The following is a 14,256-nucleotide window of genomic DNA, read 5'->3' on the forward strand; positions in this document are numbered from 1 at the left end:
CAGAGCCTCAAAGCCCCTTATCTTGAAAGCCACAGTTAAAATATCAGTCATTCCTTTTCTCCATCACCACCCTTTGAAGGTCTCTTGCCTACTTGTAGATTTAGGAGGGCATAAACTGAGACTAAACAGTATGTCAAGACCTCTCTTCTCCACATCCAGCAGCCTGGTTTGCAGCCCTGGAAAACTTCCCAGCATGTGAACTTGTGGGATGGCAGGGAGCCATTTGATGTTTGGCCTCTTTATCTCAGCTTTTCAACTTGGCTCATTCTGGAGCCCTTGCCCCATGACAGATGAGATTGTTGGGCCTGAGCTGCCAGTGGCCACAGGTGGCTGAACAAAGGGCAGGGCAAGGGGTGGCTCTTTCATCAGGAATGGATTACTCAGATCTGGCAGGATGCTGGGGTGGGGAAAGTGTGGGGCCAGGATGGTGCCATTGCACTGACAGGGGTGTCACGGGTCTCTCATAGCAGTGATTCCAGGGCTTTTATTGCCCCCGGGAAAGGCAAGGCAAGGTCTTCACCTGACTCTGTGCTGCCATGTGCTATGGCTGCCCTGTGAGGGACTGACAACATCCCATATGTAGAAGACAGATGTGAACCAGGGGCAGTAAGTGGCCCTGCAGGGTCAGAGTCACAGAGCACCATTGTTGCAGAACAATAGGGGAGAGAATGAGAGGGGATGTGAGAGCTATTTTCATACTTCTTGCTGTTCAGCACTTGCTGGTTGAGGAGGAAAACAGGTAGGGGGACACAGACCAGATAGGAGTTCAGCAGATGCTCAGGAATAGTGTGGTAGGAATTAAGATGGACTGTGCCTAAGCCTCAGCAGGTCTGGGGGCTCTTACATTCCATCCCTGGAGAGTGAACTTGGCTTTTGGCTAGAATCCCCTACTCATTCTATGTGGTGAAGCCAACAGTAAGTGCTGTTGCTTCCAACAGCACATGCACCCAACCATCATGCCTTTTCCCATGGCAGCCCCTTCCTTGGAATAATTGCCATTCAGATCAAAGTTTAATGAAGCTAGGAAAGGGAAACTAGGTCTTATCACTCTTCCTCGTCTTACTTCTCCTCCTCTCGCCTGCCTCTCAATCTGAGATGAGGAAAAGGAATCAGTGCATAGAGTCCTGGTGCATTGGAATCTGAAGCTGGTTGGAATCTCTTTCTGTTTGAGTTGCAGTAGGGCCGTAACCTATTTGAGCTGCTTGCTCCTCACCTGTTAAGAGTGATAATACCCACCCGCTGGGGTTACTATGAAGTCACAGCAAGATCATACTGAGGAGTGTCCACCACAGTGCCTGGCACAGAGTAGCCACTCAGTAGCATCCACTCCCTTGTGCTCCCCTTCCAAAGAACTTCACAAGAATCCCATTGTGTGCTTCCTTCTTGTGAAGATATTTTGGGTGCATTGGTGAGAAATGCTATAGCCAAAATCTGTAGCAAGAGTATGCAAGGAGAGAATTGGCCAAGGTCCCTCTTTACAGATAATGAGAGAGCCTTCCATATGACAGATGGGTGCTAAGATATAGGAGCACCCTCCCTGTCTACAGTGTCCTAACCTCACTGACCCACTGTCCATGGGAAGTGCTTACAGAAGCAGCACATACAACAGGTACTCAACTGTCACTATTCCCAGCACACCTACTGATCAGCTTCCAACCACCAGCTCCTGCCATCCTGCTGAGACTTTCTGTGATCAGAACCTATTCACCTGTGTGACAGGGAGGTGTCCGAGGATTCCTGTCTTTCCCCCACCACAGCAGCCCTCAGGAGTCAATAGATAAAAGCCAAGCTCTCGTGCCCTTAGTTCCCCAGGACCTCCCCCATGAGACTGAGTCCCAGATTCTTCCAGAATAAGCATCCTGAATGGCACACATTTAGTGGCTTCTTTTCCTGTTCTCCTTCTCCACTCCCTGATGGAGTTTCCTGGGGTCACCTCCCAAATAAACTACTTGCCCTCACAACTTTGTGAGTAGAGCACAACTAAGTTGAGTGCCCCCTATGCCTCAGTACTAAGGGACTCTACCAAAACCAGAACTAAGAACAAATAAGGTGAGTCTAGAAAATATAGAGATTCCACTCTTATGTGGGGCACGTGAGCCTGCTGCTGGATAGGTCTGGTTCATTCTTCTCTCCCTGCACAGTGGCAATGTGGAGCGCTCTGAAGCCCTGCATGACAACACCATCACACTGACGGTGCCACTGGTGCACGAAGTGGACACATCCATCACTGGGTGAGTAGCCCAGTCCTGGATTGCCAGAATACAGGGGTGTCCTCCAGCACAACAATGTACTTCCCTTGGTTTGCAAGCGTAGCCAGCCAGCAGCCAGTGGCCCTGCCTCTTCCCCACCTTGAAAAGCAGGATGAAGCTTTGGTTATAGTGACTTGCGCCGCCCCCTCACCCCTTGTTTTCTCCTTAGTAGGTCCACCTGGTTGGTAACATGAGAAGTTTGATGACAAGTTTAAACCCCCTAATTTCTTTGAACATTCTGTATACCATTATATGCATCTTTTCCCAGCCTCCCCTTATCTACCAACTCTAGAGTGTCATGTGGGTCCTGGGATTAAAATATCAGCTAAATCTACTAGGCCAGAGGTTGGAGCCAGATGTGTCCCAAGCCTGGCTCAAAGGATCACCTTTCTGATTAGCTTCATAGTCAGCTCTGGCTTTGCATGTTTCTGTTAACTCCTACTGCAAAGCCAGAAACAGCTCTGTCTGATGTCTATGATGGCCTGGAATGAACAACAGCCACACCACCTGTCAGGTAAAGTTGACAGCCACTTAGTGCTGGAGGACATTGCTGGAAAGCAATGCTACAGGCTATAGTCTGCAGGGACCAAAATAACCTGAATCAGCTTTCAGCCAAAGCTCAGGCCATAAAAAATGAGCGCTCAGTTCCTGTTTCCAGCTTCAGTGTACATACCTTTTTGATAGTGTAAAACAGATTTGTACAATTGGTTTAGATCAAATGAGGACCCACTGAACCCTTCACTCAAATGTGAGCTGAGCTCTTTGGAGTTCACAGTTTCTCATTTTTCATTTTCTAATGCTTCAGAGTCTCAGCCTGGTCGAGCAGGGAGATGTTTCTATGTTGTGGGAAAGCTGTCCCTGCAGTTGCTCCTGCTTTCTGGGAGCCAGTGGAGTAAATGGCCCTCCATTCCTGCTCCTGAGCTCTTGGCAGTATAATCATGGTTCTTAGACCTGAGGTAGTGGTGGAATATATTTGCAAATTAGCATTTATTTGCCTCTATTCACAGCTCTGTTTTTAACCATATGGTTTATTTGTCCATTCCAAGGCATAGTGAGAAATACTCAGAACCAAGCCTTAGCCCTTGGGGATAAAGAGAAAACACCTTCCACACACACTTGATCATGTTGTCAGACCTTGGGAGAACCTCACTAGGAGGTGTTAACAGCCTCTGATGAAACCATCATTTAAACAAATGAGTCAGTCTCTGATCTTTCCAGGAACACAAAACAGGATGAGTTTCAACAAACTAGTTCTTGCCATTTAGCAATGCTAAGAACTCAGTGTTTTCCTAAAATAATGTGCTTAAAGTGAAAATAGAAGGGTTATTGTCTACTTGGACTTGGTCCCCCCAAAAAAAGTCTTACACTGATGTGTTTGGATACATGAGTGGCTTTAAGCACCTAAGATCCTTTACTTGTCTGGGGTATCAGTGTGAGCTTTGTTTCTCTTCGGGTTTGTTAACGCAAGCAATATTAAAAGTATTGCTGCAAACAGAGTTGGAATTCTTAATCACCTTGTAGGTGGTCACTATCTGAAATCTTAATTGAAAAGTCATCATTGAATTGACTCAGCTTTCATATACCTAATTTCTAGTAATTGTGGTAGTCTGACACATTTAAATTAAGTTTCTTAAATGAATTTGTTCCATAGTGATTTTAGGATACCAAATACATAATTCACTTACATTATTTCTTAAATGCTTATTATCAGCTTTCTTGATCCATAAAATGTCTTTCAAATGACAAAATATAAAGTGTATAACTTTCTAATCCAGGTTTTTAAAACATTACCATAGCTTTGATGTTAAACTTTCTTATTTAGAAATGTAATCTTGGTACCTGATGTTTATGTAGCTTGCTGATAGGACCTAAGTAAGACTAGGAGATATACAGTAAATCTCTGTTTAGAAAGCATAGTTGGCTGTGTCCATGCATAGGAAAGAGAAGTAACAGTCCCAGCAGGGACATCTGGTGGAATTTTGGGTTTCTCATAATGGCAGTGGTGTGAGTACCTTGATCTGGGGTGGGATGACAGCTTTTTTTTTTCCTTCAGAATCGTGTCTCCAACCTCCTTCGTGTATGGTGAATCTGTGGACCCATCCAACTTCATTCAGCTAGATGACCTGCAGTGTCATTTTCAGACCCTCAATGTCACCCTTCAGGTACCCATCCCTGGAAAACACCTCAGAAGACCCCAGGGATATGTCTTCTAGTGAGAGGCAACTGAGGGGTTGGGGTTCTTTCAGGAGAAACCCTTCCCAGCCTGGTTTTCTGGCATGGGAGTTGTGTGTGTGTTCTTTGTAACCACACACCTACAGATTTCTCTGCTTTTTAAGATGTGAAGTATACCCCTCCTGTGAACATCAGCTTTTCCAGGAAGACCCTTACTTACTATTCTCCACCTTAAGAGGAGGGCAGCCTTAGAGGATTGGCTGCATCCCCTTCTTGACTAGGTTTTCAGGCTGACTCAGCCATAGCCCATTTCTTCCCCAGGGAACAGCCTTTCAAAAGTGCAGTTCTACAATAGCAAAGCAGTGTGGGCCCATTTAATTCCCCATGAGAAGGAGTGCATTGCTCACTGAGGCAGGGCTGACTCATCTCAGTTACTAAGTGTTGTCTCCAGCAGGTTCACTCAGTGTGGACTGGGCATCATGAAGAACACTGTCCTTTTCTTCATGAGGGATTGCAAACTTCTGAAAAGGGTCCACAGTATTTTAGGTTTCCTGGATATGCAGTTTCTGTGACAATGAAAGGCAGCCATGGGTAATATATGAACAAAACTTCAGTTATGGACACTGAAAATTCAAATTGCACATTATTTTTTTATGTCATGAAATGTTACTCTTCTTTTGACTTTTTCCCAACTATATGACAACAGTATGATACCAGATTTGGCCAGAGGCCATACCTCATTGACTCCTGCTTTTTTTTTTAAAGGCCAGCTTTTCAATACATGAATCTGTGAATGTGGAGCTAGAGGGACCTCCCCATTATCTATTCCATGCCCCTTACTGGGCAAACACAGGGAAATATGTACACAAGAAAAAAAAAGGATGTGCTGAAGGTTCCAGAGCTGAGTAAGGCAGGGCTGGAGCCTGTGGATGAATTAGGAGAAATGATCCTGATCACCCATAGTACACTGGAGTCCACATCTCATGCTCCTGGGTTCTAGCTTCCAGGGCTCTTCCTTGCCTCTTCCATCCTTCCCCGCCTCTTCCATCCTTCCCCCAGGGAGAGCATGGTTTCCCACTCTGGTAGTCACTTCTGTGGCCAAAAAATGATTGTTTTCTTTCCCTATGGAAATTCCTAAGTGAATTTAGAGAATGACAAACAATTATCAGGTGAGGGTCCAGAGGATGAGGCAGCAAAACATCGTGGGCTCTCATAAACAATGGTCTTCCTTTCTCCAGAGTGTTCTGATGGGTAAGAGACCTCTAGAATCATGATGAAGAACGCATGTCTTCAGCTCAGAGAGGATGTACCCTAACAAGCTACACCCAGCTGCCACACCCACACTTGCTATTTAAGGCCATAAGGGAAAAATGGGGTTAGGGCTTACTTTGGAGACTATAGAGTGACAGCTGTGAAACACAACTCTGTGCTTCTGAATTGCTTCTTGAAGCTTATTTTTTTCCCCTTTGCTTTTTGTAATTGAATAGGAAAGAGATAAATGACAGGTAGATTTATTTCATTCTAGTCACTCATACCCTTTCTTCTCTTCTGTTTTTGAGGTGTCTTGAGATAAAAGATACAATCAAGAAAATTATTTAGAAGAGTTCAGATGGCACAGACCATGTAATAAATAGGGTATGAGTGTTAAAAGAAGGCTAGAAGAATGCTAGTTATGCAAAAGATACTGAATGATATAGCATGCTGAAAAGAAAGAAATCTGAGAGCATGCAGTTTATTCTAGTTGTTTCTGTGAGGGTATTTTTACAGGGATCTTAAAGTTTGATGTTCAGACCATCAGCTTTCTTCACATCTGACCTGAAATAACACCCAAGGGCTGGAGACTCTGGCCCTGGGGGATGAGCAGTTGGTGTACCACTTAGATAAACTGTGCCATGAGCCAGTGCCTGAAGCATTCAATCCAAGTAGGAGATAGTCTGAAAGGTTGATAGTACAAGCCATTAACTGGAGGGAAATCCTCCTGGGTTAGCAAAGCCCATGTTTTCTTAAGAATTCTCTGACAATTCATTTTCTGGCATAATTATCATTTTTTATGATTATTCTGCAAGTAAGTCATTAACCAGGTTGGTAGTGATAATGACTAGGAAGAAAGAGAATGAGGGAGGAGTGAGGAATATGAAGAAAATTCTTCTATTTCCTCATTCTGACAACATCTGTCCTAAAGAACAGCACAAGACTTTCTTTATGAGAGGATTTTTCTGTGTCTTCCAAATAAATGTTATTCAACACCTACATGATTATTTAAGGACTCCACTGCAAATGCAGAAAGGCACAAAGCAGAAATACCAGTCTTGGGCCTGCTTCTACATTTTACCAGTCTTTTAATAGAGGCACAGTAATTTGTCAACCATTGTTTTCTTCCATCAGAAGTCAAATGCATGTCCCCCCATTGAAAAATAATGGGGAGAAGTAATGCAGATGCCACCCATGTACATTCACAGAAACTCCAGTGTTGAGATACTGGGTTTCGTTTTTGTTATTTTGAGACAGGATCTCACTATGTAGCCAGGCTAGCCTGGAACTCTTAATCCTCCTGCCTCAGCCTGCCAAGTGCTGGGAAAAGATTATTAAAACTAAGTATGGTCACAAGCTCTCCCATCTGCCTGGCACTGAGACTCACTTTCTCCTGTGCTTCTTCCCATTCATTAATTGGGATTCCCAGACATGTCAGGAGGATTCTTTTCAATTCTGTGCTCTTGTGTTCACTTCAATAAGTTATGTCAATTGTGGTTGGATACTCTTCTTTTGTCTTAGGGTTGTTATTTTTGGTCAATTTTGTTCTTTTGGAATCAAAAGCTGGCAACAACTACACATCTGATTCTTCATTTTTTATTCTTTGAAGCAGAACCAACTGCTATAAAAGAATGAAGACTCAGTTTTCCAGGGAAGAGCTCACTAGAGTTAGATCTTCATACATTCTATCATATGTGAAGACCTGATGAGATTCCAGTCTCTTTTGCTCATTTGTTTTGTTTTGTTTGGGTTTTGGGGGTGGAATTTTTTGGCTGTGCCCTTCTGACCTCAATTTCAGAGACAACTTGAATTCCTGAGTTCTGTTTCTACTCCCCAGATGCTAAATAGGGTTTTATTCTTTCCTCTTTCCACTCATATCCTAGTCATCTTTTTTATTGACAAATTAAAATTACATGTATTTTACTCATCTTTTCAAAAAATAGTATCTTTACTGAGCTATTACTACATATCTTAAAGAATTTAAATATACAATATTTAAAATATACAATTCAGTGGTCTTTAGCATGTTTGCATAATTGTGCCTCCATCAGCATAATCTAATTTTAGACCATCTCCATCACCCCAAGAAGAAACCCCATACATGTCAGTGGTCACTCCCTGTATAGATATACCTGAGATATTGCAGGATCATCCAAATAAAGTGAGTCACATGAATTTTTTTATTTCCCAGTGTATATAAAAGTTATGTCTCCACTATACCATACATTTTTAAAGTATGCCATTATCATTGTGTCTAAAAAAAACAATGTACCCAGCTCAAATAAAAATACTTTATTAGTAAACAATAATAATGTTCATCTGAGTGTCAACAAGTTGTAATCTTTTTGGTAGTGGAGGGACTTGCCTCCATGTTGATGCTTGCTGACTGATGAGGGTATTAGTTACTACAGGTTGAGTAACTGCCGATTTCTTTTCTTTTGTGATCTTTGTACTATTTTGGCTTGAACTTGGAGACTTGTGTGTGCTTGCTGTGCAAGTATTCTACCACTTGAGCCATGACTTCAGTCCTTTTTGTTGTAGGTAATTTTTTCAGACAGAGCCTTGCTTTTTGCCCTGCTGGGCTGGGACTGTGATCTACCTACCTCTGTACCCGTGTAGCTGGGACTACAGGTGTGAGCCACCATGCCTGGCTGGTGCCAATTAATAAAAATAAGACAACAGTGAAGTTTGTCCCATCAATTGACTCCTCTGTTCATAAAAGATTTCTCTATAGATGAAATGCTCTTTAATAGCATTCTGCCTATGGTAAAATTTCTTTCAATGACAAGTAATATTTTGAAATGGATATTTTTATCTGAGCTTAGATCTCTACAGTGAGTTTTAAATATTTAGTAACTCATTATAAACAGATGTACTATCATCTTGGCTTTGTTTTTCCATTATAGAACATAGGGAGAGTTGAGTTATTATAATTCTTAAGAGCCTTGGCATGTGCAGAATGATAAATGAGCATTGGCTTCAACTTAGAGTCACCAACCTACATTAGCCGCTACCTAGAGAGGAGTCTGTCCTTTGAAGCTTTGAAAACAAGCACTGACTTCTCTCTATCTGTGAAAGTCCTAGATAGCATGTTCTAATAAGAGGCTATTTCATCTACATTGAAAATCTGTTGTTTAGTGTTGTGACCTTCATCAGTTGCCTTATAGATTTTCTGGATAACTCACTGTACCGTCTATATCAATACCTGCTGTTTCACCTGAACTTTCATGATTATGGCTTCTTTCCTTCTCCTACACCTCATGAACCAATATCTGCTTACTTTAAACTTCTCTTCTGCAGCTTTCTCACCTCTCTCATTCTTCATAAAATTTAAGAGAGTTAGGGCTTTGCTCCGAATCAGGCTTTTGTCTTAAGAGGAATGTTACATGAGGTTTGATTTTCTATTCAGAACACTAATTTTTTTTCCATATCAGCAATAAGGCTGTTGCTTTACTTTCTTATCATCCATGTGTTCACTGAAGTACCACTTAATTGTCTTCAAGAACTTTTCCTTTGTATTACCAACTTGGCTAACTGGTACAAGAGACCCAGCTTTTGGCCTGTGTCAATGTTTGACATGCCTTCCTCACTATGCTTAATCATTTTTAGCTTTTGGTTTAAAGTGAAAGATGTGAAACTCTTACTTCAGTTGAACACTTAGAGGCCATTGTAAGATAATTAATTGGCCTAATTTCCATATTGTTGTGTCTCAGGTGATAGGAAAAGACTGAGGAAAGGGAGAGAGATGGGGAAACAGATGGTCAATGGAGCAATCAGAACACACACACTTATCTATTAAGTTCAGTCTTATAGGGACATGGTTTGTGGTACCCCAAAAACAGTTACAATAGTAACATCAAAGTTCCCTGGTCAGAGGGCTGAAAGTATAGCTCACTAATAGACCATTTGCCAAGCACACTGAAAAAAAACTGGCCACAGGTCACTATAACAGAGTAATAATAAAAAAGATTGAAATATTGTGACAATTAACAAAATGTGGCACAGAGACACAAAATGAGCACCTGCTCTTAGAAAAATGGCACCAGTAGACTTGTCTGATGTAGGGTTACCACAAATCTTCAATTCATAAATAACATCAGAGAACAAGAAAACAAAATACAGTAAAAATGAGTTATTCTTGTATTAACTTCCTATTCCCACTGTAACAAGTTACCACAAAATTAGTGTCTGAAGACAACAGAAATTTATTATCTTACAGTTTTGGGTGACAGAAGTCAAAAATGTGTCTCGCTGGGTTATGTTCCTTGCTGGGGAATCCAGGGAGGATTCTTATTTTTCCAACTTCTAGAGGCTGTGTGAATTCTTTGGTTGATGGCCCCCTTCCATTTTCAAAGCCAGCAATAGCCAATTAAATATTTCTTATGTGCTATCTCCCTTATTCAACTCTTCTGTCTACCTCTCTCCTTATAAGGGCCCTTATAATTATAATGTGCCCCCCCTAGATAATTCAAGACAATCTTTTTATTTTAAGGTTATCAGATTAGCAGCTTTAGTTCTGTCTGTAACCTTAGTTCCATCTTTTCTTGCAACATAGGCTACAGAAGCTCACAGGCTCTACAGATTAGGATATGGACATGTTTGAGGGCCTATTATTATGCCTGCTGTACTCCCTGTTCTCCCTAACTCCACCCCTGGACAACCACTAGCCTATTTTCTGTCCCTGTACATCTACCCATCTTTTAAATTTGCCCACATATTCTATTTCTTCCTTGAGTTTCGTTTTTTGGCCTTTGCTCTATATTATTACCATTTTTGGTCTCTTGTGACTGCCATCTTTTCCCTCATTTGTTGGGAGATGATTGGCTTCTGGGACAGAAAGTAAAGAAGATGGTAGAAAAGAGAAAGGGGTTAATGTTATTGCAGGACCAAATGATGGGACAGAAAAGAGATGCACCCATGTCATCAAACAATATTAACAAATGACTAGCTACAAATTGCACCGAAAGCAAATGAGCTGCATACTATAGTAAAAACAGCCCTTCTTATGAATTAGCTCACTTCGTTTTAGGGTTACCTTCTTGGCTTTTGAAGATCCTAGTTACCTCAAACTGTAAAAGGAAAGAGCTTGGCCCAGATCAGTGGTTCTCAGGTACGTCTCCTAGGACATGCAGATACTCCAGCCCCACCCTGATCTACTGCTTCAGAAATTGTAGGCATGACCTTCCTGCACCCCCAGTCTGTTTTAATGAGCCCCTGGATGATTCTGTTGGAATTCTAAAGTCTGAGAGCCATTGGACTAGATTATTATGTCTGAGTTCCCACCAAATACAGTCTATAAGTAAATTTCTAGATATTAAAAAATAAGTATCATTTTTAGTAGGAAGAGGACAAGAAAATGCTAAAAGGAAACAGGTCATTTGAAAGGTCAGCATTGTTAGACTCCTACTAGAAATATTTCTATGTTGTTAAAATTCCCCATCATTTAGTATTTCATTTCACTTGAATTCATGACCTAGATCCAAACCCTAAAGTTTTTGTGTGTGATTCAAAGAATCTTAGAGTATCTATTGCATGATATGAAATAAGAGTCTGATATTTCCTCTGAAACTGCTATGTGTTCCACCCCACAGGTCTATAACACTGGCCCAAGCAACCTTCCCAGGTCATCTGTCAGCGTCTCTTTTCCTAATCGGCTGTCACCTGGTGGTGCAGAGATGTTTCAGGTTCAAGAGATGGTGGTAAGTCTACCATTTGTTTTTCCCTTTTGCTTGCAGCCTTGACCTAGCCTATTTGAATTTTGTATTCCACCTACCATGACATCCACTCTGAGAGGTCAGAAGACTTAACTGATTCTGCACTTTGGAAATGTGTCTGGGAAAACCAGGGAAACAAGAATGCCTGAATTTCCACACTGGGACAGTTTGGTTAAGAAGACCTCTTTAGGGATGGGGAAAGGCTGACTGTAAACCCAACTCCTTGGAATGACCTTCACTAACTAGGAAACCCAAGTGACTAACTGCAGCCTTGTGTGTCTGAATGCATTTCTCTGAGGAGAAGATCCACAGTACTTGTAAAGATTCCCAGAGGGCCACTGGCACCCAAAGATAAATGGTTAGTGCTTAAGTCATATACACTATGAGGTTCAAACTCAAGTTTATATGTGGAACATGTCCTGATCCTGAGTCAACAGGAGCTGACTTTGTCTCCAGGGAAACTTGATAAACAGTATATGATCATCTCTGCCCACCTGCTAGAAGCATTTTCCTTGGCTCCTAGGATATCACGTTCTCCTGGCTTCCCCTTTCTCATTGGCATTTGTTCTCATCTCCCTAACTTCTAGGGGGCCAAGGCCTCCTTTATTCTATAACCCGTTTCTAAGGAAGGTCTCACTCAGACTTGAATGTAATTCCAGTCTATGCTGATGCCAGCCCTATTTCTCTGCAGCCCAGATCCCTCCTATGAACCCTAAATTTTGGTAATCAACTACCTTGAGGCCACTTGAAGCCTAACAGATACCTCAATTTTATCCAAAACTAAATTCCCCACAGTGCCCTTCTGTCTCAGTCCATTTTTATTGCTAATGACACAATACCACAGACTAGGTAGGTTATAAAGAAAAAAAGAGTGTTATTTTTGCCCACAGTTTTGGTTGAAAGTCTAGGGGTCTCACCTGATGATGGTCTTCTTGCTGGCAGAGCCCTAAGGCAGCACAAAGTATAATGGTGAGAAGCAAAGATAGTATGGTGTGTGTATGTGTGTGTATTCAATCATGGGTGTTCCACCCCAATGAATGTATCTAATTCTAATCTCTCCTAAAAGCCTCACCTCTAAGTACATTAGTCAGATTAAGTTTTTACCCTCTTGCTATTTCACAATGCAGATTAAACCTCAGCATGAGTTTCAGAAGAGCAAACCACAGCACCTTCCAAACCTGTTTCTCCCACAGCCTTCCCTATCTCAGCAAACAGCTACTCCATCCTTCAGTAGCTCAAGTTGAAAGTCTTGGGTCGTCCTTTATGCCTCTTTTTTCTACGCTTCACATCTAATCCTTAGCAAACCTAGTATCTTCTCCTTCACCACAAATCGGGATGTTGCACCTCTGCTTCCAGCACCCTGGTCCAAGGCACAATCATCTATCACCCAGGCTATGGCAGTAGCCCCCTGGCTGGTGTCCCTGCTTCTGCCCTAGACCCCTGAAATCCATTGTTGACCCAGCAGCAGAGTAATCCTTCCAGAATGTAAGTCAGGTCATGACATGCCTCTGCAAAAAAGACCTCCAATGGTTTGTTTCTCCCCCAAATTCTTCCAGTAGCTCCACTGAACCCACAGTCTCTCACCTGTCATTCTGACTTTATCTTCTCTTCTTTCCCATTCCTCTACTACAGTCACGCTTACTCCTCCTGGTCCCAGACAATCTCCCACCTCCAGAATCTTGGCCTCTGTCTTTCATCTACCTAGAATGCTTTTCCCCCAACTATCCATATAACCTCCTCCTTCTCCTCCAGGTGTTTGCTCAAATGACACCTTATAAAGGAGACCCTCCCTGGCTAGCCTCTGTTCTGGCACTCCTCATTCCCCATTCCTGTTCACATTTCACCAAGCTGACATCCCATGTATTTTCTTATTCGGCCACTTAAACTGCCTCTTCTCCACCCCTGCAATATAAGGACCAGGATGCCTGACTATCTGCTTGCTGCTGTACCTCCAGGATCTAGTACAATACTTGATATAAACACATGCTCAGTAAATATTTGTGGGCTGGAAGAATAAATCCATAGTCTAAAACAGAGTTGTTTACTCCTTCCAAGTAAATTCAGGAAAAAAAAAAACATATTAATCTCAACGGAATCTCTTTGCTCTGTGATTTAATTTTTCATTGCTGAGAAATGATTTAACACATCCAACTTGAGTCCTCATGTCAGAGTGCTCTGGAGCCCCTCACGTCTCAGACTCCTGAGTGACTAGGTATGAGGGTGGCACCCCCTGCTGAGCCCCTGGGAGGGATAGAGGTGTAAAACTAAGGGGAGTCGCCACCCAGGAGAGTGTGTGCAGTCCAGAGTGAAAAGATGGGAGAGCATGGCTCTTTATGTGGGCATGGGAGGGACAGGCAACCAGATTAAGGGACAATACATAGCCCGATAAAAGGATAACTTCATCCACAGCTTGAAAATCAGGGCAGCAAGCCCACGACATGTGACATAGCTAGGAGTTGAAAAGGACTTTGCCCACAGGGTGGAGGCTCAGAAAGCATCGTGTAATGTAGTCATGGTTCTGGCATTGCTGTCCTCTTGGGTCACATGGGCCAGAAACCAAAACCATGTGAATGTTGAATGTAAAATGGGTCATGCCGCCTGAGTTGCCCACTCAATTAGTTACATCCCTCACACTATTGCCTTAACATTCTATGGCATACCCTGTCTGTGAGCTCTGCTGAACTGGCAGAAGAAAAGCTTCCACTGCTGTGTACCAACAGCTTACCATGGTCTGCACTTAGTATGAGGTCAGTAGACCATGCACCCCTGTCTACTCTCTTAAGTATTTTTTTCTTTTTGATGCTGGAATTGAACCCAGAGCCTCACACATTCCAGGCACATGATCTGCCACAGAGCTACACCGCTAGCCT

The 14,256-nt window shown here is 42.4% G+C and overlaps 1 protein-coding gene across 3 annotated transcripts in view; it reads left to right on the plus strand.

Moving 5' to 3' along the window:
• Positions 1 to 14,256, plus strand: part of Itga9 (integrin subunit alpha 9) — a 332,745-nt gene that overhangs the window by 269,356 nt on the left and 49,133 nt on the right. For all 3 annotated transcript variants that reach the window (XM_074060465.1, XM_074060467.1, XM_074060466.1), the window contains 3 exons: positions 2,142 to 2,231; positions 4,303 to 4,411; positions 11,264 to 11,371. In XM_074060465.1, the coding sequence (XP_073916566.1) occupies positions 2,142 to 2,231; positions 4,303 to 4,411; positions 11,264 to 11,371 (307 nt within the window). The remainder of the gene's footprint in view (positions 1 to 2,141; positions 2,232 to 4,302; positions 4,412 to 11,263; positions 11,372 to 14,256) is intronic.

This window comes from Castor canadensis, chromosome 17 (assembly GCF_047511655.1).
Source record: "Castor canadensis chromosome 17, mCasCan1.hap1v2, whole genome shotgun sequence".
NCBI lineage: Eukaryota > Metazoa > Chordata > Mammalia > Rodentia > Castoridae > Castor > Castor canadensis.